The 23428-nt window shown below is 41.4% G+C and overlaps 1 protein-coding gene across 1 annotated transcript in view; it reads left to right on the top strand.

Annotated features, from left to right (window-relative positions):
- Nucleotides 1–23428, top strand: part of LOC132379181 (vinculin) — a 293243-nt gene that overhangs the window by 84862 nt on the left and 184953 nt on the right. Inside the window, exons 2-3 of the mRNA XM_059946852.1 lie at nt 4094–4164; nt 16979–17129. Coding sequence (XP_059802835.1) covers nt 4094–4164; nt 16979–17129 — 222 coding nt within the window. The remainder of the gene's footprint in view (nt 1–4093; nt 4165–16978; nt 17130–23428) is intronic.

Genomic DNA, 23428 nt, shown 5'->3' with positions numbered 1-23428 from the left:
TAAATTCTTGTCTCCTAGATATTTTTAGGCTCTCCTATGCTAGTGGTAACAGGATTTTAATCCATTTATCTTTCAGCCTGAATCCTAAAGCTTTTAAAAGCCAACTTTGCAGCTTTGATATTGCTCATTTCTCTAATCTTTATGCACTGAGGTTGTCTTTAGGAAGTTTCAGCCATGAAGTCCTTGCAGAAGTTTGTAATGATACTGGACCAATGTTTCATGATGAGACTGAACGTGCATAGACAATTTGTATGAAAAATTCATTAACCATGACAGATGCAAATACACCACTGGGCTGTACTCAGAAGTTGCTTAAATTCTAAATTAAATGCTTGTGTAAGGACTAGCAATTTGATATTGCAGACTGAAAATTGAGTTGTATTACTTTATGCTATACAATTTCAAAAGAAGTTATCTGCAGCATCTCTTGTTTGTTTCTGTATCACATGAAGTCACGCAGAAAGAATGAATGGAATGTTGAAAGCCAATTTAATGTGCAAGCATTCAATTTTGAAACCATTTGAATGTGGTATTCCTGATGTTTGTTAAATACCTTCATATTCATAATGGAAGTGTTGTTTTCATTTGAGGCATTGTGGCTAAATCAAAATGATATCATTTGTGAACTAAATACAAGAGATGTTGGAAATCTTGAGTAACACACATTTGCTGAGGAACTCAGCAAGGTGAGCAGCATCACTGGAGAGCAGATAACATTTCAGGCCCTTTATCATGACTGGAAACGAAAGGAACAGAATAAGAAGGTTGGGAAGGGGGGTGAGGAGTAGATGTTGACAAGTGATGGGTAAGACCAGCTGAGGAGGAAGGTGGGTAGATGGGGGCGGATGAATAAAGTAAGAAGCTGAGAGGTGATAGTTTGGAGGCGAGGGCTAATGAAGAAATCTAATAGGATAGGAAAATGGATTATGGAAGGAGGATGGGAATCAGAGTTTGTGGACAGGCAAGGACAAGAGAAGGGTTAGGAGGGGAGCTAGAATAAGGAGTGAAAAAGGAGAGGAGAATGAGGGGTTGGAATTGCCAAAAGTTAGAGAAATTGATGCTGATGCCATCTGGTTGGAGGCTACACAGCTGGAATGTGAGGTGTTGCTGTTCCAACCTGAGTGTGACTTGATGAGTGTGACTTGTTGGAGTAGGAAGCTGAATAGAAATGGATGGCCACAAGAATCTTGGGCTGCAAGTCTATGGCTTCCTGGCAACACAAGTAGATACAATAGTAAAATAGGCATCTGCCATGCTTGTCTTCATCAATTGTTGACTGTAAAAGCAGGGAAGTTGCATTGCAGGTGTATAAAACTTTGAACTACTGTGTGCAGTTATGGTTGCATCAGTACAAGATGGATATGGAGACTTCGGAGAGGGTGCGGAAGAGGTGTATCTGTATTAGAGAGTGTTAGCTGTAAGGAGGGTTTGGAGAAACTTGGATTGATGGTCTGAGGGGCATTCTGATAGAAAATTCTGAGTGGCAGAGACAGGATAGATTATTGTATTCTTTCCAGGGTTGAAATGTTAAATGTAGGGCATAGCTTTCAGGTATGTATGAGGAAATTTAAAGGAGATTTATGAGGCAAGTTTTTTTTTACACACAACATTGGAAACACAGTCGGAAGTGATGGAAGCAGGGAAGACCGCAACAGAGAACAGAAGGTTATGGACCACATTTGGAACAGATGTTCCATTTTGTTTTAGTATTGGGTTTAGTCAATACAGACATCATCGCTGAAGGGTCTTCTATGTTCTTTGTTGTACCCCTTGCTCATTTCTGATATAGCTGGAAATGTTTTATTGCTGGTTTTGTCATCTTAATTAAATAGTCTGTAACCCAACAAAATGCTAAATCTCAAGCTTGTATTGCTGTTAAAAATGGGAGCGTGAGTTGTTGCAAGAGTCACAAAAAGCTGTATTTTTTTTCTGCCTCACCAGCTCATTCACACTCATATTGCCACATGTGCACACTATCTCTACAATCATTTTCTTTGCTACATTTGTTATAACGATAGTGATATGCAACACTTTACAGTACAGGCTATAATATCAGGTTCGATTCCTGCTGCTGTCTAAGGAGTTTAAATGAATATGGGTTATAGTTAGTAAGTTGTGGGCATGCTATGTTTGTATCAGAAGCATGGCAATACTTGTGGGCTGCCCAGCACAATCCTCGCTGATGTGATCTGACGCAAAATAACACATTTCTCTTCATCTTATCTCTTTTACATTTATTTCTCCATGGTAATGTATATACTGGGCTTTTCATTTATTCACCAGTTGGATTTAATATTCATTCTTGTTCACAAGATCACAAGACAAAGGAGCAGAAGCAGGCCATTTGGCCCATCGAGTCCACTCCACCATGAGCTAAACTATTGTCCTGTCTAGTTCCAATTTCCTGCTTTTTTCCCATATCCCTTGATACCCTGACTAATTAGATACCTGTCAATCTCCTTAAAAACCCTCAATGCATGGGCCTCCACAGCTGTATGTGGCAACAAATTCCATAAATCCATGACCCTCTGGCTAAAAAAATTTTACCTCATCTCTGTTTTAAATTCTAAGACTGTGACCTCTTGTCCTGGACTCACCCACCAAGGGAAACAGCCTTTCCACATCTACTCTGTCCAACCCTTTCAACATTCAAAATGTTTCTATGAGATCCCTCTCATTCTTCTATACTCTAATGAATACAATCCAAGAGACGACAAACGCTTCTCATATGTTAGTCCCTGCATTCCAGGAATCATCCTTGTGAATCTTCTCTGAACTCTCCAACATCAGCACATCCTTTCTAAGATAGGGGGCCCAAAACTGCACACAGTATTCCAAATGGGGTCTCACCAGTGCCCCATAGTAGATTTTTAGGAGACATCCCCCCGTTATGTCCCCCCGCACAGTCCTCGGCAGCCCTGTGTCCACCGTGGAGAACTTCAGGTTCCTGGGAACCACCATCTCTCAGGATCTGAAGTGGGAGCAGAACATCAGCTCCATCCCGAAGAAGGCCCAGCAGCGGATGTAATTCCTGCGGCTCTTGAGGAAATATGATCTGCCTCAGGAATTGCTGCTGCAGTTCTACACTGCAGTCATTGAGTCTGTCCTGTGCACCTCCATCACTGTGTGGTTTGGAGCCGTCACCAAGCAGGATAGAACCAGACTACAGCGCATAGTGAGGACTGCCGAGCGCATCATTGGAGCCTCCCTGCCCTCTAATGTGGACCTGTACTCTTCCAGGTTGAAGAAGAGGGCAGGGAACATCATAAAGGACTCCTTCCATCCTGCGCACGGACTGTTTGAACTGCTTCCGTCTGGTAGGCGCTTCAGATCCCTCCAGACTAAGACTAATAGGCAATGGAGAAGTTTTTTCCCTACTGCGGTCACTTTGCTGAACAGTTAACTGCCGGTTAACTATTACTTGGATTGCACTACTTGTATGTATAATCTATATTTTCATTTATATTTATCATTATTATTGTTATAGCAGAGAGACAACATCTGCCGGAAGTAAATTCCTTGTATGTGTACAGGTACTTGGCGACTGAAGTTTGATTCTGATTCTGATCAACACCTCCTTACTCTTATACACTATTCCTCTTGAAATGAATGCCAACGTAGCATTTGCTTTCCTTACTGCCGATCCAATCTGGTGGTTAACCTTTAGGGTATCCTGCACTAGGACCCCCACGTTAGTAAAAGTTGTAATAATAATAAAAAGTTGTAAATAAATAATAATAATAATAATTAATAAAGTTGTAATAATAACTAGCCCCCTTGTTAGTAAAAGTTGTAATAATCCAGGATATCAACAGCAGCGATGGGCAACAGCTTGCACTTCATATCATACTGGCTTGCGTGTCATAGACACCTGGGACGCAACATCCATGGTCAAGACAGCCCAATGGAAATGGCAGCAGATGGATTTTTGAAATAACATGGTCAATATCATTAGATAAATTGATTTGCTAAGGTATGCCTGAAATTATAAATTGTCTTTATGAATGTTTAAAATATTGCATTTGTCTGTTGAAATTAAACATTGTTATAAATGTATTTGTAATATTTACCAGTGCATATATATTGATTTCAGGTTGGCAAAGAAACTGTACAGACTACAGAAGACCAAATTATGAAGAGAGATATGCCACCAGCCTTCATTAAGTAAGTATGGGTTTACATTTAGTCAAGGTAAGTTTGCAGAATAACTGCTTATCCATGTTTTTTGTAACTGATATTAACACTTGCATTAATAGGTCTTGTACTAGTAGGTTTAACTGTTATGGATTTTTTTTTTAAATTGGAAAATAGTTGAAGATTTTTCCAAGAATGATGCTGTTTCTATTTTATCCATGCACTTTTCTCCCCTCTCTAAGATGGCTCACTGCATTACAAGTGATGGACTCAAAGAAATCTGATATTATGCAAACTCTTCCCCATATTTTAAAACATTTTTCAACCTAGTAAAATATATACTGGATACAGTACAGTCGGCCCTCCTTATCTGTGAATTCCGCACGCGCAAGTTCAACCAACTGCGAATGAGAAAACCCGGAAGTGCTCTTCCAGCACTTGTTGTTCGAGCATGTACAGATTTTTTTTCTCGTCATTATTCCCAAAACAATGCAGTATAACAACTATTTTACATAGCATTTACATTGTATTAGGAATTGTAAGTAATCTAGAGATGATTTAAAGAATACAGGAGGATGTGCGTGGTTTATCGTGGAGCGGGATAAAAAAAAATCGCAAGTTCTCTACTAAGTAAGTCAGAACAGGTACATCTGGTGTTATTTAGCGTCAGTTAGTCAAATGTTTGTATAGTATATAGTATATATTTTACCTTTCTATGTATATAAAACGCTTAAGAACATATGTTTCAGCGCCAGGCTCGGGAAGTTCCCGAGTTCAATTCAGTGACAGACCACTTCCAAGTGCACTCTCCACCCGTGCCTGGTTGATGTGGAGGATCAAAAACCCAATAATTAAACCACTGCGTTGCTTAGTAATAATTGTACCTTTCATCGGTGTAGAGCCTTTCTCACTTTATCCTTTAAAATTGTTCCAGTCGTTGACCGACGTAGCCTAAATCTTTTCCAATGACCGATGGCATTTCACCTCTTTCCGATCACTTTATTATTTGCACTTTATTTTCAATCATGAACGTGATCATTTTCGTGAACAGAAACACTGCGGATTCAGAGTTCTGCCGCTGGGTCCTAATGTCCACTGCACTGAGACAAGTTAAATAAGGTCTGGGGTTCCGCTGGTTCCTTAGATCCACCGCATTGAACAAGTTAAATAAGGGACTTGAGCATCCGCGAATTTTGGTGTCTGCGAGGGGTCCCAGAACCAATCCCGCGTGGATAAGGAAGGCTGACTGTATATTTTACTCTAGTTCAATTATGGATAGCATTAAGGACATTATTCAATGAAATGAAATAATTATAACAAGTGCATGTAATAACACATGCATAGCTAGAGAAAATAGTTATTTCCTGCTGGTAGACTATTCTCAGGAAAGGAACCCTTAAATTACCCAGGACCCACACAACAACAGCACAGCCTGTACTTTTCTCTGCCCAAAGTATTTCATAGCATTATTCAATATAACTTGATAACTCTCCACACCCTCACCATCCTCTGAGTGAAACCATAAGGCATAGGAGCAAAATTAGACCACTCAGCCTATCTATTGTCTCAACCCCATTTCCTGCCTTCAACCAATAACCTTTGACACCCTGACTAATCAAGAAACTATCAACCTCCAGTTTAAATGTACTCAATGACTTTGCCTCCACAACTGCCTGTGGCACCAAATTCTGCAGATTCATTACCCACTGGCTAAAGAAATTCCTGCTCATCTATTTTAAGTGACATCCCTCTAATCTAAGACTGTGCCCTCTGGTCCTAGGCTCATCCACTGTAGGAAACATCCTCTCCACATCTATTCCGCACAGATCTTTCAATATTCGATAGGTGTAAATGAGATTTCCCCCCCCCCCCTCCCCCCATTCTTCTGAACTTCAGCAAGAGCAGCTCCTGAGCCATCAAGCTCTCCTCATAACCTGAATTCTTATGTACATCCTCTGGATCAGAATCAGGTTTATTATCACCGGCATGTGTTGTGAAATTTGTTAACTTAGCAGCAGCAGTAAATTGCAATACATAATACAAAAGTTAAAAAAATTATAGTGTACATATATTGAATAGATTAAAAATCATGGAAGAACAAATAGTATATATTAATAAAGTGAGGTAGTGTTCATGGGTTCAATGCTCATTTAGGAATCAGTCGGCAGAGGGGAAGAAGCTGTTCCTGAATCGTTGAGTGTGTGCTTTCAGGCTTCTGTACCTCCTATTTGATGGTAACAATGAGAAAAGGACATGCTGTGGGTGCTGGAGGGGTCCTTAATAATGGATGCTGCCTTTCTGAGATGCCACTCCTTGAAGATGTTGTGGGTGCTTTGTAGGCTAGTATCCAAGATGGAGCCGACTAAACTTACGAACCTTTGCAGCTTCTTTCAGTCCTGTGCAATAGTTCCCACCCTCCCCCCATACCAGACAGTGATGCAGCCTGTCAGAATGCTCTCAGTGGTACATCTGTAGAAGTTTGAGTGTTTTTGTTGACATACCACAACTTTTCAAACTCCTAATGAAGTATAGTCACTGTTTTACCTTCTTTATAGCTGCATCGATATGTTGGGACCAGATTAGGTCCTCGGAGATCTTCACACCTAGAAACTGCTCACTCTCTCCACTTGATCCCTCTAAGGAGTGGTTTGTGTTCCTTCATCTTGCCCTTCCTGAAGTCCTCAATCAGCTCTTTTGTCTTACTGACATTGAGTGCAAGGTCGTTGATGTGACACCACTCCACTGGTTGGTATGTCTTGCTCCTGTATGCCCCTCTCGTCTCCATTTGAGATTCTACCAACAAAGGTTGCATTATCAGTAAAATTACAGATGGTATTTGAGCTATGCCTAACCCCACAGTAATGGTTATATAGTGTAACTCTCAGGTTCTGTCAGCTGCATAAGTCTATGGAAGTCAATCCCTGTCCCTGCCACATGGGTGAGATTGAGATGTGAGTTCAACCCAAAACCCCCTGTTTGTGTGGATGCTGCACGATTTGTTACCCTGTTACAAATAAGTACCACGAAATAACAGACAATACACCGCATACAATTAAACAATTTAGCTTTATAGTTCTTTGATTACAGAGTTAGTGAAGAAAAAGCAGAAAAGTAAAGGGCCCATTTTAATGAAACAGTCTAACGTGTACAAGTTGTGGCTCACGGTTTCCCCTTCACCGATCCTCCTCCCGTCTCCCTGGTCTTCATTAGGTCATGGCCCACTCTGGCATTTTCTCTCCATCTCCCACCGAACAAAAGACCCAGGTCACCCTGGTGTCAAGCACATGGCAGGAAAATACCCTCCTGTCATTGGGCGGCTCACGTTCCAAAGCACCCGTTATCTCTAACCATAACTCAAGCACACTTACTACAGAAAGACTATTACATTAGCAGTGAAACCTTTCCCAGGGTGTTACAATAGAGAGTAGAGCAGTGGGCGAAGCACACACTCCTGAGGTGCACCAGTGTGGTTCGGCAGCGAGGAGGAGATATTATCATCAATCCACACAAATTGTGGTTTTCTGGTTAGGAAGATGAGGATCCAATTGCAGAGGGAGGCACAGTGGCCCAGGTTCTATAACTTATCGATCAAGATTGTAGGATTGATGGTGTTGCATGCTTGGGTATAGTCGATGAACAGCGTCCTTACATAGGTGTTTGTATTGACCAGGTGGTCTAAAGCCATGTGAAGAGACATTGGGATTGCATCTGTCATTGACCTATTGTGCTGATAGGCAAACTGAAATGGGCCCAAGTCCTTGCTGAGGCAAGAGTTAAGTCTAGTCATGACTAACCTCTCAAACCATTTCATCACTGTAGATGTGAGTGCTACTGGGCGATAGTCATTAAGGCAGCTCACATTATTCTTACTTTGCATTGATATAATTTTTGCCTTTTTGAAGCAAGTGGGAACTTCCACCCATAGCAATGAGAGGGTGAAAATGTCCTTGAAAACTCCTGTCAGTTGGTTGGCGCAAGTTTTCAAAACCTTACCAGGTACTCCATCAGGGCCTTCTGTCTTGCGGGGGGTTCACCCTCTTTAAAGCTAGCTTAACATCTGCCTCTGAGACAGAGATCACAGTGTCACCACCAGCAGGGATCTTCACAGATGCAGTTATATTCTCCCTTTCAAAGTGGGCATAGAAGGTATTGAGTATATCTGGTAGTGAAACATCACTGCCATTCATGCTATCAGGTTTTGCTTTGTAGGAAGTAATGTCTTGTAAACCCTACCAGAGTTGTTGTACATCCAGTGTTACCTTCAGCCTCATTTGAAATTGTCTCTTTGCCCTTGAAATAGCCCTTTGCAAATCATACCTGGTTTTGTGGTACAGACCTGGGTCGCCAGACTTGAATGCCGAAAGATCTAACCTTCAGCAGACGACGTACCTCCTGGTTCATTCACAGCTTTTGGTTTGGCAATGTACAGCAAGTCTTTGTAGGCACACACTCATCCACACGGGTTTTAACTGAACAACTGCAGCATATTCAACCAGGCTTGAGGATGAATCCCTGAATATGGTCCAGTCCACCGATTCAAAGCAGTCCTGTAAGCACTCTTGTGCTTCCCTTGTCCATGCCTTCTTGGTCCTCACTACTGGTGCTGCAGTCTTTAGTCTCTGCCTATATCAGGGAGTAGAAGTACAGCCAGGTGATCAGACTTCCCAAAGTGAAGGCATGGAGTAGCATGGTAGGCATTCTTGATGGTGGTGTAACAATGGTCCATTGCGTTGCTTCCTCTGGTATTGTAAGTGATCTGTTGATGGTAATTGTTTAGTGATTCTCCCCCCCACCCCCCCCCACCAGTCTGGTCTGCTTAAAATCCTCCAAAACAATGTGAAGATGTTAGGGTACACTGTTTTGTACATGTTGATCCCATTACTCAGATTATCTAAAGCCTGATTGATATTGGCTTGAGGTGGAATGTATACCACTATTAAAATGATCACAGAAATCTCCCATGGTAGATAAAAAGGATGGCACTTAACTGCGAGATATTCAAAGTCTGGTGAGCAGAATTGGGACAGCATTGATATTATCGTGCACCAAGAAGAGTTGTTCATGAGGCATACTCCACCTCTGCTTTTGAGAGACTCTATAGATCTATCCTGATGGTGTATAGTAAATCCATTGATCTGAATCACTGCATCTGGTATGGAAGTGGTTAACCAGGATTCCATGAAACAATGGACACACACGATCCTACTATCCCTCTGATTCAGCACCCTAGCTCTCAGATCATCAGTTTTATTCACCAGAGACTGCACGTTTGTTAGCAAGATAGTTGGTACTGAGTTTAAAACCCCATTTCCTTAGATGCACTTGTGTCCCTGACCTGCAGCCATGTTTCATATGTGGAATCTGGTGAGGAGTACGTCCACAATCAGCTTTGTTTCCGTCAGTTTTAAGCAGCAATAGTTAATTTAATCATATTAAGACATCTTTGTTAGCTCTACTGACCTTCGATCCACTCCAATGCCAGTACATCTTTTCTTAGATAAGGAGCCCAAAGCTGATCACAGTACTGCCAAGTGTGGTCTGACCAATGCCTTTATAAGGCCTCAGCATTACATCCTTTTATATTTTGGTCCTCTTGAAATGAATGCTAACATTGCATTTGCTTTCCTTACTACAGATTCAACTTGCAAGTTAACATTTAGGGAATCCTGCACAAAGACTCGAGTCCATTTTGCACCTCTGATTTTTGAATTTTCTCTCCAGTTAGAGAATAGTTTACGCCTTTATTCTGTTTTTACAAACAGAAGCAAAGCGTAGTGAGAGCCTGTTGATAGAACATAGTTGCAGTCAACAGGATGAGATGCAATGTAAAAGGCTGAAAAAATCCAGAAGGGTGAATACTGGACCGAAAGTGTTATATCTGAATGCACGCAGTACACTGAGTAAGGTAGATGAACTTGGAGCACAGTTGCAAAATGGCATGTATGATGTTGTAGGCAACACTAAATTATGACTGAAAGCAGATTATAGCTGGGTACTTAATGTCCAAGGATACACATTGTATCGAAAGGACAGGCAGGAAGGCAGAAGGGGTGGTGTTGCTCTTTTGATTTTAAAAAAAAAAGAAATCAAATCATTAGATGACAGAGGGTTGGAAGGTGTTCAAAGGTTCATTTCATATCAAAGTATATTCTCTGGGTAGCCATGAAACCAAGTGAAAAAAGAAAGGCAGCGCGATCCTCAATCCCCAAAATCCTCCTCCTGAGCAAAATGGATCAGTCACATCGACCTCCAAATCTCTCCTCCCGCACAAAAAAAAAATAAAATGGTTCAGGTACCTCAACCTCCAAATCCATTTTTCCTACACACATAAAAAACAAGAAGACTGGGTGAGAAAACACTGAATATAATAACTACAAGACTGGAAAAAGAGTCTATAGTCCAAAATCCAGATACAAAATGCAGAAAAAAACCTGGTCAGTGCTCTCTACAATGGCTCCCTACAATTTGTACTAGCTTTAATTATTCAATCTTCCTCGTCCCTTTAAGTAGGAGCTTTATTTGGCCAAATGGAGCCAAATATCAGCTTGCATCCTGCCCGCTACAAAGTTTGCGCATGCAGCCTCCACCTCTTGGAGTCCGCTCAGAGACTGCAGAGTGCTGAAGCACCCAAATGATCTCCAAACAGCAAGACACAGGCTCCATATTCAATATGAGAAGCAAATGAAAAAACATAAGAAGTGAAAATGATGGTTTCATGATCTATCATGAAGATGTCAACCAAAGGAGCATTGTACACAGGCACTATCTTGAGCAGAGTTGAATCATTGTGGCTAGTGCTAAAGAACTGCAAGGGTAAAACGACCCAATGGGAGTTGCATACAGGAGCCCCCCACACCCAAGCAGTAGTTAAGGATGTGTTCTACAAATGATCAGAATCAGGTTTATTATCACCAGCATGTGTCATGAAATTTGTCAACTTAGTAGCAGTTCAAAGTAGCAGTTCAATGCAATACATAATATAGAAGAAGAAAAAATATATAATAAAAAATAAGTAAATCAATTATAGTGTATGTGTATTGAATAGGTTAAAATTTATGCAGAAAACAATATATATTTTAATGTTAGGTAGTATTCACTGGTTCAATGTCCATTTCGGAATCAGATGGCAAAGGGGAAGAAGCTGTACCTGAATCGCTGAGTGTGTGCCTTCAGGCCTCTGTACCTCCTACCTGATGGTAACAGTGAGAAAAGGACATGCACTGGGTGCTGGAGGCGCTTAATAATGGAAGCTGCCTTTCTGAGAAACCGCTCCTTGAAGATGTCCTGAGTATTTTGTAGGCTAGTACCCAAGATGGAACTGACTCAATTTACAACCCTCTGCAGCTTCTTTCGGTCCTGTGCAGTAGCACCCCCATACCAGACAATGATGCAGCCTGTCAGAATGCACAACGGGAGATATAAAATGCTTGCTAAAAGGGCAATGTTATAATAGCCATAGGGAATTTCAATTGGTATGTAGATTGGGAAAGAACAGATTGGTGCTGGATTCCAGGAGGGGAAATTTCAAGAGTGCATACAAGATGGTTTTTTGGAGCAGCTCGGGTGGATTGGGTGATGTGCAATGAACTTGAATTGATTAGAGCTTAAAGTAGGAACCCTTGGGGGAATGTGATCATAATGTGATTGAATTCACTCTGAAGTTTGAGAAGGAGAAACTAAAGTCAAGTGTATCAGAAGTACAGTGGAGTTCAGGCAATTACAAAGGCATGGGAGTTCAGTTGACCAGAATTGATGGGGGAGAAAACACCAGAGGATTGATGGCAGAGCAGCAATGGCTGGAATTTCTGGAAGCAAGGCACAGGATATCTACATCCCAAAGAGGAAGAAGTATCCTTAAAGCAAGATAACACAACTGTGGCTAACAAGAAAAAAAGCAAATATAAAAGCCAAAGAGAGGGCATATAATACAGCAAAAACTAGTAGGAAATTAGAGGATTGGGATGGTTTTAAAAATCAGTATAAGAGAGTGAACAAAAGTGACATGAAATATGAAGTAGGAAATGTGAGGTTCTGCACTTTGGTATGAAGAATAATAGTGCAAACTGTTTTCTAAATGGTGAACGAGGATGTAAAGGGGCTTGAGAGTAATATTGTAAGATCCCTTCTAGGTTGATATCCTGATTGAGGTGGTATTAAGGAAAGCAATGTATTTGCATTTGCATGTATTTTTAAAGGTCTAGGATATTGAAGCAAGGATGTATTGCTGAGGCATTGTGCTGTGTTGGTGAGACTGCATTTAAGATATTGTGAGCAATTTTAGGCATAGATGTAAGGAAATGTGCCTTGGCCCTGGAGAGGGTCTAGAAGAGCTTCATAAGAATTATCCTGGGAATCGTGTCTGAATGTATGAAAAGTGTTTGATGGGTCTGAGCTTATATTTGATGAAGCTCCGAAGGATGAGGAGGGATCTCACTGATACCTACTGACTGCTGAAAGGCAGGGTAGAATGGATCTGGAAAGAATTCCATTAATAGACTGCGGGATTTGAGGTCACAGCATCAGAACACAGGGATGCCTCTTTAGAATGACAGAGGGTGGAACTTCTTGCCAGGGGGTATTGAATCTGTGGAATTTGTTGCACAAAAGGCCATGAAGACCAAGTTATTGGGTATATTTCAGGCAGAAATTGATTCAAGATTGTTTAATGTCATTGTTAATAATTGTTACACGAAATTGATGCATCAGAATAAAGAAACTCAAGGTAGAAACTTACATAGAAAACCTACAGCACAAAACAGGCCTTTCAGCCCACAATGCTGTGCCGAACATGTACTTACTTTAGAAATTACCTGGGGTTACCTACAGCCCTCTATTTTTCTAAGTTCCATGTACCTATCCAGGAGTCTCTTAAAAGACCCTATCATATTCTCCACCACCACCATCGTTGGCAGCTTATTCCATGCACTTATCACTCTCTCTGTTTTTAAAAAAAAAACTTACCCCGACATCTCCTCTGTACCTACTTCTAAACACCTTAAAACTGTGCCCTCCCGTGTTAGCCATTTCAGCTCTAGGAAAAAGCCTCTGACTTATCCACATGATCAATGCTTCTCATCATCTTACACACCTCTATCAGGTCACCTCTCATCCTCTGTTGTTCCAAGGAGAAAAGGCTGAGTTCACTCAACCTGTTTTTGTAAGGCATGCTCCCCAATCCAGACAACATCTTTGTAAATCTCCTCTGCACCCTTTCTATAGTTTCCACATCCTTCCTGTAGTGAAGTGACCAGAACTGAGCACAGTACTCCCAAGTGGGGTCTGACCAGAGCCCTATATAACTGTAACATTACCTCTGGGCTCTTAACCTCAATCCCATGGTTGATTAAGACCAATTCACTGTATGCCTTAACCACAGAGTCAACCTGCACAGCAGCTTTGAGTGTCCTATGGACTTGGATCCCAAGATCCCTCTGATCCTCCACACTGCCAAGAGTCTTACCATTAATACTATATTCTGCCATCATATTTGACCTACTAAAATGAACCACCTCACACTTATCTGGGTTGAACTCCATCTGCCACTTCTCAGCCCAGTTTTATATCCTATCGATGTCCTGCTGTAACCTCAGACAGCCCTCCACACTGTACACAACACCCCCAACCTTTATGTCATCAACAGACTTACTAACCCATCCCTCCACTTCCTCATCCAGGTCATTTCTAAAAATCATGAAGAAAAGGGTTCCCAGAACAGATCCCTGAGGTACACCACAATCACTGACCTCCATTCAGAATATGACCTGTCTACAACCACTCTTTACCTTCTGTGGACAAGCCAGTTTTGAATCCACAAAGCAAAGTCCCTATGGATCCATTGCCTCCTTACTTTCTTAATAAGCCTTGCATGTGGTACCTTATCAAATTCCTTGCTGAAATCCATATACACTATATCTACTGCTCTACCTTCAGTCAGGCTCATAAGGCTCAACCTCCCTTTGACAAAGCCATGCTGACTATTCCTAATCATAGTATACCTCTCCAAATGTTCATAAATACTGCCTCTCAAGATCTTCTCCATCAACTTACCAAACACTGACTCACTAGTCTATAATTTCCTGGGCTATCTCTATTCAAGGAAACAACATCTGCCACTCTCCAATCCTCCGGAACCTGTCCCATCCCCATTGATGATGCAAAGATCATTGCTGGAGCCTGAGCAATCTTCCACTCCACCACCCCCCCCCCCCCCAACCTTTGCCTCCCACAGTAGCCAGGGATACATTTCATCCAGTCCCGGACACTTATCCAATTTGATGCTTTCCAAAAGCTCCAGCACATCCTGTTAATGCCTGTATGCTCAAGCTTTTCAGTCCACTGTAAGTCATCCCTACAATTGCCAACATCCCTTTCTATAGTGAATACTGAAGCAAAATATTCATTAAATATCTCTGCTATCTCCTCCGGTTGCATACATACTTATCCACCGTCACACTTGATTGGTCCTATTCTCTCATGTCTTATCCTCTTGCTCTTCACATACTTGTTGAATGTTTTGGGGTTTTCTGCAGCTGTGACATTATTTCTGATCAGCAGTGCCATGCTCCCACCTCTTTTGCCTCTCTCCCTGACCTTTCTGAAACATCTAAAGCCTGGCACTCTAAGTAACCATTCCTGCCCCTGAGCCATCCAAGTCTCCATAATGACCATAGCATGATAGTTCCAAGTACTGATCTCGCTCTCTCATCCGCTCTTTTCACGATACTCCTTGCATTGATGTAGACATGTAAACTCTCCCCAATAGCCTTAGCAAACCTCCCCACCAAGGTAGTGATCCCCCTCAGATTCAAGTGCGGCCTGTCCTTTTTGTACAGGTTACGCCTTCCCCCTTTTTTTAAAAAAAAACAAGGACCAAATGATCCAGAAATCTGAATCCCTGCCCCCTGCTCCAATCCCTCAGCCTCACATTTATCCTCCACCTCACTCTATTCCTATACTCACTGTCGCGTGGCACAAGCAATAATCCCAAGATTACTACCTTTGCAGTCCAGCTCGTTAACTTCCTTCTTAACTCCCTGTCATCTGTGTTCAGGACCTCCTCCCTTTTCCTACCTACGCCATTGGTACCAGTATGTACCATGACTTCTGGCTGTTCACCTTCCTACTTCAGGATTCCCATTTCAAGATACAGAACACAATAATAACTGGAAAAAAATACAATAAATATAAATACATAAAATGGCTTTAATACATTGATTGTATTGCCACAAAGTGACTCTGGGCACAGGAGGGTCTATACATAAGGTGACTGACGGGAAGTGAAAAAGTAATAAAGTTCTTGATTGATAAAGGGGCTGAGAGTTACGGGGTGAAAGATGGAGAGTGGGTTTGAGGGGAAAATTCAGTCCATCTGCATAGGTATGTTCCATTGAGGCGGGGAAAGGATGGTAGAGTAGAAGAACCATGGTGTGCAAAGGAGGTAGAAAATCTAATTAAGAAGAAAAAAAAAGCTTATGAAAGGTGAAGTTCAAGAAGTTAGGTACTGTTAGAGCTCTAGAAAATTACAAGGGTGCCAAGAAGGAGCTTGAATGAAATTAGGAGAGCTCGATGGGGCTATGAGAAGGCCTTGACGAGCAGGATTAAGATAAACCCCAAGGCATTCTACATGTATTTAAAGAGAAAGAGGATGAGCCATGTGAGAATAGGATCAATCAGGAACAATAGTGTAAACATGTGCATGGAGCGGGAGGAAGTACCAGAGAAACTTAATGAATACTTTGCTTCAGTATTCACCAGGGAAAAGAACCTTGACAATTGTAGGGATGACATGCAACAGACTGAAATGGATGAGTGTATGGATATTAAGAAAGAGGATATGCTGGAGCTTTTGAAAGGTCATATATGGGGCACTCAAAGCTGCTGTGCAGGTTGACGTTGTTAAGAAGACGTATGGTGTGTTTGCCTTTATCAACCATGGGATTGATTTCAAGAGCCATGAGGTAACATTACAGCTAGGTATGACCTTAGTTAGACCCCACTTTGAGTACTTTGTTCAGTTCTGGTCACCCCATTACAGGAAGGATATGGATACTATAGAGGGAGTGCAGAGGAGATTTACAAGGGCATTGCCTGGATTGGAGAGCATCTCTTATGAGAATAGGTTGAGTGAACTTGGCCTTTTATTCTTGTAGTGACAGGGAATGAAATGACCTGATAGAGATGTAGAAGATGATGAGAGGCATTGATTGTGTGGATAGCCGGAGGCTTTTTCCCAGGCTGAAATAGCTAACACAAGGGGGCATAGATTTAAGGTGCTTGGAAATAGGTGCAAGGGGGATGTCAAAGGTAAATGTTTTTTTTACGGGAGTGGTGGGTATGTGGAATGCACTGCCAGCAAAGGTGGTAGAGATGGATACAATCGGAGCTTTTAAGAGACTCTTAAGTAGGTACATGGAGCTTAGAAAAGGAGAAGGCTATGTAGTATGGAAATTGTAGGCAGTTTCAAGAGTAGATTACATGTTTGGCCCAGCAATGTGCTGTAGATTTCTATGTCTCTGTTATTGTCGTGCTTAATTACCCCCAATCTGAGGAAGTGGTTCGGTTTGTAACCATTTTGGTGGGTCTGGTGTAAGACTGGTAAGGAATTGCAGATTTTCTTCCTAGAAAAATATCAGAGGCATTTTCTTAATAATTTAGTACTTTCATGAAATATTGAATTTAGTTTACTTTGATTTAAATTTTCCAGTTGTCATTGTGGGAATCAAATGCATGTATGGAGCAGTGGTTTCTGGTTGCAGAGCTGAATGCTTAAGTGTCTTGCATGATTTGTAGTTGATTATTGTTTATCATAGTTAATTGGGCATTTTTCTTAATTTATTGTGTGCAGGGTTGAAAATGCCTGTACTAAATTGATCCAGGCTGCACAGATGCTGAAGGACAACCCATACGCTGTACCTGCACGTGATTATCTCATTGATGGTTCAAGAGGAATTCTTTCTGGAACGTCAGACCTGCTGTTGACATTTGATGAGGCAGAGGTATTTATTCAAAACAAAATAAGTTATTTTCTTATTGGATTGTGAGGCCAGATCTTCCACAAAAGATCTAACTGCCCAGTTTCTAAACAGAAGCTACAGCAAAGTTGTGTGCTGAGAAATATGCCAAATCTAACCAGGTTAGCGGAGGTAAATAACCATAAGACCTAGGAGCAGAATTAGGCCATTTGGCCCATTGAGTCTGCTCCAGCATGCAATCATGGCTGATCCTTTTTCTCCCCTCTATCTCCTCCTCAACCCCAGTTCCCGGCCTTCTCCCCGTAACCTTTGATGCCATGTCCAATCAACAACCTATCAATCTCTGCTTTAAATACACCCAACGACCTGGCCTCCACAGCTGCATGTGGCAAAAAATTCCACAAATTTTCCACCCTTTGGCTAAAGAAATTTCTCTGCATCTGTCTTGGAAGGGCGCCCCTCTACCCTGAGGTTGTGCCCTTTTGTCCAAGACTCTCCAACCATGGGAAACATCTTTTTCACATCTACTCTGTCTAGGCTTTTCAACATTTGAAAGGTTTTGATAAGATCCTCCCTCATCCTTCTGAATTCCAGCGAGTACAGACCCAGAGCCATCAAACGTTACTCATATGATAACCCTTTCATTCCTGGAATTATCTTTGTGAACTTCCTCTGGACCCTCTCCAATGCCAGCACATCTTTTCTAAGATGAAACATAGAAAACCTACAGCACAATACAGGCCCTTTGGCCCACAAAGCTGTGACGAATATGTCCTTACCTTCGAACTACCTAGGCTTACCCACAGCCCTCTAATTTTCTAAGTTCCATGTATCTATCCAGGAGTCGTTTTAAAAGACCGTATCGTTTCCGCCTCCACTGCTGCCGCCGACAGCCCATCCCACACACTCACCACTCTCTGCATTTAAAATACAACAACAACAACTTACCACTGACATCTCCTCGGTACCTACTTCCAAGCACCTTAAAACTATGCTCTCCAGTACTAGTCATTTCAGCCCTGGGAAAAAGCCTCTGACTGTCCACACGATCAATGCCTCTCATTATCTTGTACACCTCTATCAGGTCACCTCTCATCCTCCATCACTCCAAGGAGAAAAGGCCGAGTTCACTCAACCTATTCTCATAAGGCATGCTTCCCAATCCAGGCAACATTGTTGTAAATCTCCTCTGCACCCTTTCCATGGTTTCCAAGTCCTTCCTGTAGTGAGGCAACCAGAATTGAGCACAGTGGGCCCAAAACTGTTCACAATACTCAAGGCCTCACCAGTGCCTTTATAAAGTCACATCCTTGCTCTTGTATTCTAGACTTCTTGAAATGAATGCTAACGTGGCATTTGTCTTCCTCACCACCAACTCAACCTGCAGGTTAAGCTTCAGGTTTTTCTGCACAAGGATTCCATGTTCCTCTGCATCTCAGGTCCCTGGATTTTCTCCTCATTTAGAAAATGGTCTGCATATTTATTTCTATTACCAAAGTGCATGACCAAGCATTTTACAACATTGTATTTCATTTGCCACTTTCTTGCCTGTTCTCCTAATCTATCTAAGTCCTTTTGCATCCTGCTTGTTTCTTCAAGATTACCTGCTCTTCCCCATTCTTTGTATCATCTGCAAACTAGGCAACAAAACCATCTATTTCATCATCTAAATCATTTATATACAGCATAAAAAGAAGTCCCAACACTGACCCCTCTGGAACACCATTATTCACTGGCAGCCAACCAGAAAAGGATCCTTTTGTTCCCACTTACTGCCTGCTACCAATCAGCTGATGCTGTAACCATGCCAGTAACTTTCTTGTAATACCATGGGTTCTTAACCTGGTAAACAGCCTTGAGTGTGGCACCTTGTCGAAGGCTTTCTGAAAGTCCAAGTATACAACATCCGCTGCATCCCCCTTATCTGTCCTATTTGTAATTTCATCAAAGGATTCCAACAGGTTCATCAGGCAGGATTTTCACTGAAGAAAACCATCCTGACTTTGTACTATCCTGTCCTTTGTCACTGATTTTCCACCAAGCCATCGGACTACCAACCTACTGACCTCTGCTGTGCCTATTGTTTATTATTTATTGTAATCCCTGCACTGTTCTGTGTACTTTATGCAGTCCTGGGTACGTCTGTAGTCTAGTGTAGTTTTTGTGTTAGTTTATGTAGTTCAGTGTAGTTTTTGTGTTGTTCATGTAGCACCATGGTCCTGAAAAACGTCTTGTTTTTACTGTGTACTGTACCAGCAGTTATGGTCGAAATGGCAATAAAAGTGACTTGACTTGAGTACTCCATCACTTCATCCTTAACAATTGACTCCAACATCTTCCTAACCACTGAGGTCAGGCTAACTTTTCTATAATTTCATTTTTACTGCTTTCCTCCTTTCTTAAAGAGTGGAGTAACATTTGCAATTTTCCAGTCCTCTGGCACCATGCCAGAGTCCAGTGATTTTTTTGAAAGATCATAAAAACTTCCCAATCCTCTGTGCAATGAGACAGTTAAGATTAATGTTTTTTATAGTTGGGGATCCTCTTGGAAAGAGTAATCATACTATGATTGAATTTCACATACAGATGGAGGATGAAATAGTTAGATTTAAAACTAGTGTATTATGCTTGAACAAGGGAGACTACAACAGGATGAGGGAGGAGCTGGCTAATGTGGATTGGGAGCACAGGCTATTTGGTAGGATAGTTGAGGAACAGTGGAGTAGTTTCAAAGAGATTTTTCACAGTGCTCAACAAAAGTATATTCCAGTCAAAAGTAAGGACGATAAGTGAGGGGAGAGCCAGCCTTGGATAACAAAGGAAATAAAAGATAGTATCAAATTAAAAGCTCATGTGTACAAAGTCACAAAGAGTAGTGGGAGACTGGAGGATTGGGAAAACTTTAAAAAGGAACAAAGAACAACTAAACAAGAAATAAGGAAAAGGAAGATGGAGAATGAAAGTAAATTAGCACAAAATATAAAAACAGCAAAAGTTTTTATAAATATGTAAAGTGGAAGAGGGTGACTAAAGTCAATGTAGGTCACTTAGATGATGAGCAGAGGAAATTGATATTTGGCGATAAAGAAATGGCTGAGGCATTAAACAATTATTTTGTGTCGGTCTTTACAGTGGTGGACACGTCTAATATGCTAAAAAAGGATGTTATGGATGAAATGGGAGGTGAGGACCTCGATAAAATCACTGTCATTAAAGAGATAGTGATGAGAAAACTAGAGGGCCTGAAGGTAGATAAGTCCTCTGGTCCTGATGGGATGCCTGCCAGGGTGCTGAGGGAATTGGCGGAGGTTATAGTAGACGTGTTGGTAATCATTTACCAAAACTCTCTAGACTCTGGGCAGGTTCAGGGGGATTGGAAGATGGCAAATGTCATGCTACTTTTTTTAAAAAGGATGTAGGCAAAAGATGCGCAACTATAGGCCAGTTTAACATCTGTAGTCAGGAAGATGCTTGAAACTGTCATTAAGGAAGAAATAACGAAACATTTAGAAAGGAGTGGTTCCATCAGACAGTCGCAACATGGATTCAGAAGGGGCAGGTACTGTTTGACAAACTTACTGGAGTTCTGTGAGGACGTAATGAGTGCAGTGGATAGAGGGGAACAGGTGGATATCGTATACTCGGATTTCCAGAAGGCGTTCGATAAGGTGCCGCACCAGAGACTTATAAATAAGATATGGATGCATGGAGTCAGAGTAAGTGTATTGGCATGGATAGTGGATTGGTTAACCAATAGAAGACAGAGACTTGGTATAAATGGGTGTTTCTCCAGTTGGCAGTCAATGGTGAGTAGGTTGCTCTGCCCGCAGCTGTTTGCCATTTACATTGATGATCTGGAAGAGGGGACTGAGTGTAGCGTATCAAAATTTGCTGATGACACTAAACTGAGTGGAAAAGCAAATTGTACAGAGGATGTGGAGAGTCTGCAAAGGGATATAGACAGGTTAAGTGAGTTGGCCAAGGTCTGGCAGATGAGATACAATGTTGGTAAATGCGAGATCATCCACTTTGGAAGGAATAATAGAAGAGCAGATTATTATTTAAATGGTGAACGTTTGCAGCATGCTGTTGTGCAGAGGGACTTGGGAATGCTTGTTCATGAATTGCAAAAAGTTGGCTTGCAGGTATAGCAGGTTATTAAGGCAAATGGAATATTGGCCTTCATTGCTAGAGGGATTGAATTCAAGAGCAGGGAGGTCATGCTGCCACTATACAGAGTACTGGTGAGGCCGCACTTAGAGTACTGTGTGCAGTTCTGGTTGGACAGGTCAGACATGATCTTATTGAATGGTGGGGCAGGCTTGATAGGCCGAATGGCCTACTGCTCCTATTTCTTATGTTCTATCTTCCCACTAATTTTTGCTTTGTTGTATGCTCTTTCTTTTGCTTTTACAATAGCTTTGACCTATCTTGTAGGCCATGGATGCACTATTTTACCATTTGAGTAATTCTTCATTTTTAGAATACACATGGCCTGTACCTTCCTCATTTTCCCCAGAAATGCACGCCATTGCTTCTCTGCTGACATCCCTGCCAGCAGATCCTTCCAATTTACTTTGGCCAACTCCTCTCTGTAATTTCCTTTGCTGCACTGAAATGCTGCTACATCAGATTTTACTTTCTCCCTGTCAAATTTCAAGTTGAACGCAATCATATTGTGATCACTGGTTCCTAAGAGTTCTTTTACCTTGAGCTCCCTAATTGCCTCTGGTTCATTCCATAACACCCATTCCAGTATAGCTGATCCCCTAGTAGACTCAATGACAAACTGCTCTAAAAAGCCATTTCTTGGCCATTCAACAAACTCACCTGCTTGAGATCCATTACCTACCTGATTTTCCCAATCGACCTGCATGTTAAAATCTCCCATGACTCCAAGGCAGAGTACAAAGTAAATGGCAGGAGAGTTGGTAGTGTGGAGGAGCAGAGGGATCTGGGGGTACATGTCCACAGTCCTCTGAAGATTGCCTCACAGGTAGGTAGGGTAGTTAAGAAAGCATATGGGGTGTTAGCTTTCATAAGTCGAGGGATAGAGTCACAATGTAATGATGCAGTTCTATAAAATTCTGGTTAGGCCACACTTGGAGTACTGTAACACACACAAAATGCTGGTGGAATGCAGGTCAGGCAGCATCATAGATGCATTTTGTGTGTGTGGCTTGAATTTCCAGCATCTGCAGATTTCCTTGTGTTTGACTTGGAGTACTGTGTCCAGTTGTGGTCCCCTCACTATAGGAAGGATGTGGAACCATTGGAAAGGGTACAGAGGAGATTTACCAGGATGCTGCCTGGTTTAGAGAGTATGGATTATGATCAGAGATTAAGGGAGCTAGGTCTTTACTCCTTGGAGAGAAGGAGGATGAGAGGAGACATGATAGAGGTATACAAGATATTAAGAGGAATAGACAGAGTGGACAACCGGCGCCTCTTCCCCAGGGCACCACTGCTCAGTACAAGAGGACATCGCTTTAAGGTAAGGGGAGGGAAGTTCAAGGGGGTATTAGAGGAAGGCTTTTCACTCAGAGAGCGGTTGGTGCATGGAATGCACTGCCTGAGTCAGTGGTGGAGGCAGATACACTAGTGAAGTTTAAGAGACTACTAGACAGATATATGGAGGAATTTAAGGTGGGGGGTTATATGGGAGGCAGGGTTTGAGGGTTGGCACAACATTGTGGGCCAAAGGGCCTGTAATGTGCTGTACTATTCTATGTTCTATGTCTTCTATAACATTGCCCTTTTGGCTTGCCTTTTCTATTTCCTGTTGTAAGCTGTGATTAATCTTCTAGCCACTGTTGGGAGGCCTGTATATAATTGCCATCAGTTACAACAAATGCAGTTTCTTTTCTTTCTTTTTCTTTCTAAATCTTTTTATTATTATTAGTAATATGAACAGAATACAAATGATATATTGATAAAGAAATTACCAAAATACAAATTCCATTACATATGAAAAAAAATACATAATAGTTAAAATATAAATGAGTTTACCAAGACATAAGCCATAAAATATATGTATGAACATGGTAAGTCTAAATATTTCATAATATATGATATAAAAAAAACAGAAAAAAGAAAGAAAAAAAATTAAATAATATATATAATGCAAAATTAGCTAATCTACTAATCTAATAACTAATATAGAAGAAAAAAGAAGCAAAAAAGAGAGAAAAAAAAAGGGGCCTGTTTATAATATCTCACAAAAATAAGTATTCATCAATGCCGTCACTTCCGGTCCTCTCAACATACATAAGCTAAAAGCTGGGAAATCAAGTGAATTTGGCACAGGGTCATATTACATCATA

The sequence above is a fragment of the Hypanus sabinus genome, chromosome 21, assembly GCF_030144855.1.
Source record: "Hypanus sabinus isolate sHypSab1 chromosome 21, sHypSab1.hap1, whole genome shotgun sequence".
Taxonomy (NCBI): Eukaryota; Metazoa; Chordata; class Chondrichthyes; order Myliobatiformes; family Dasyatidae; genus Hypanus; species Hypanus sabinus.
The sequence above is the reverse complement of the archived record's forward strand: the minus strand, read 5'-3'. Positions and strand labels throughout refer to the sequence as shown.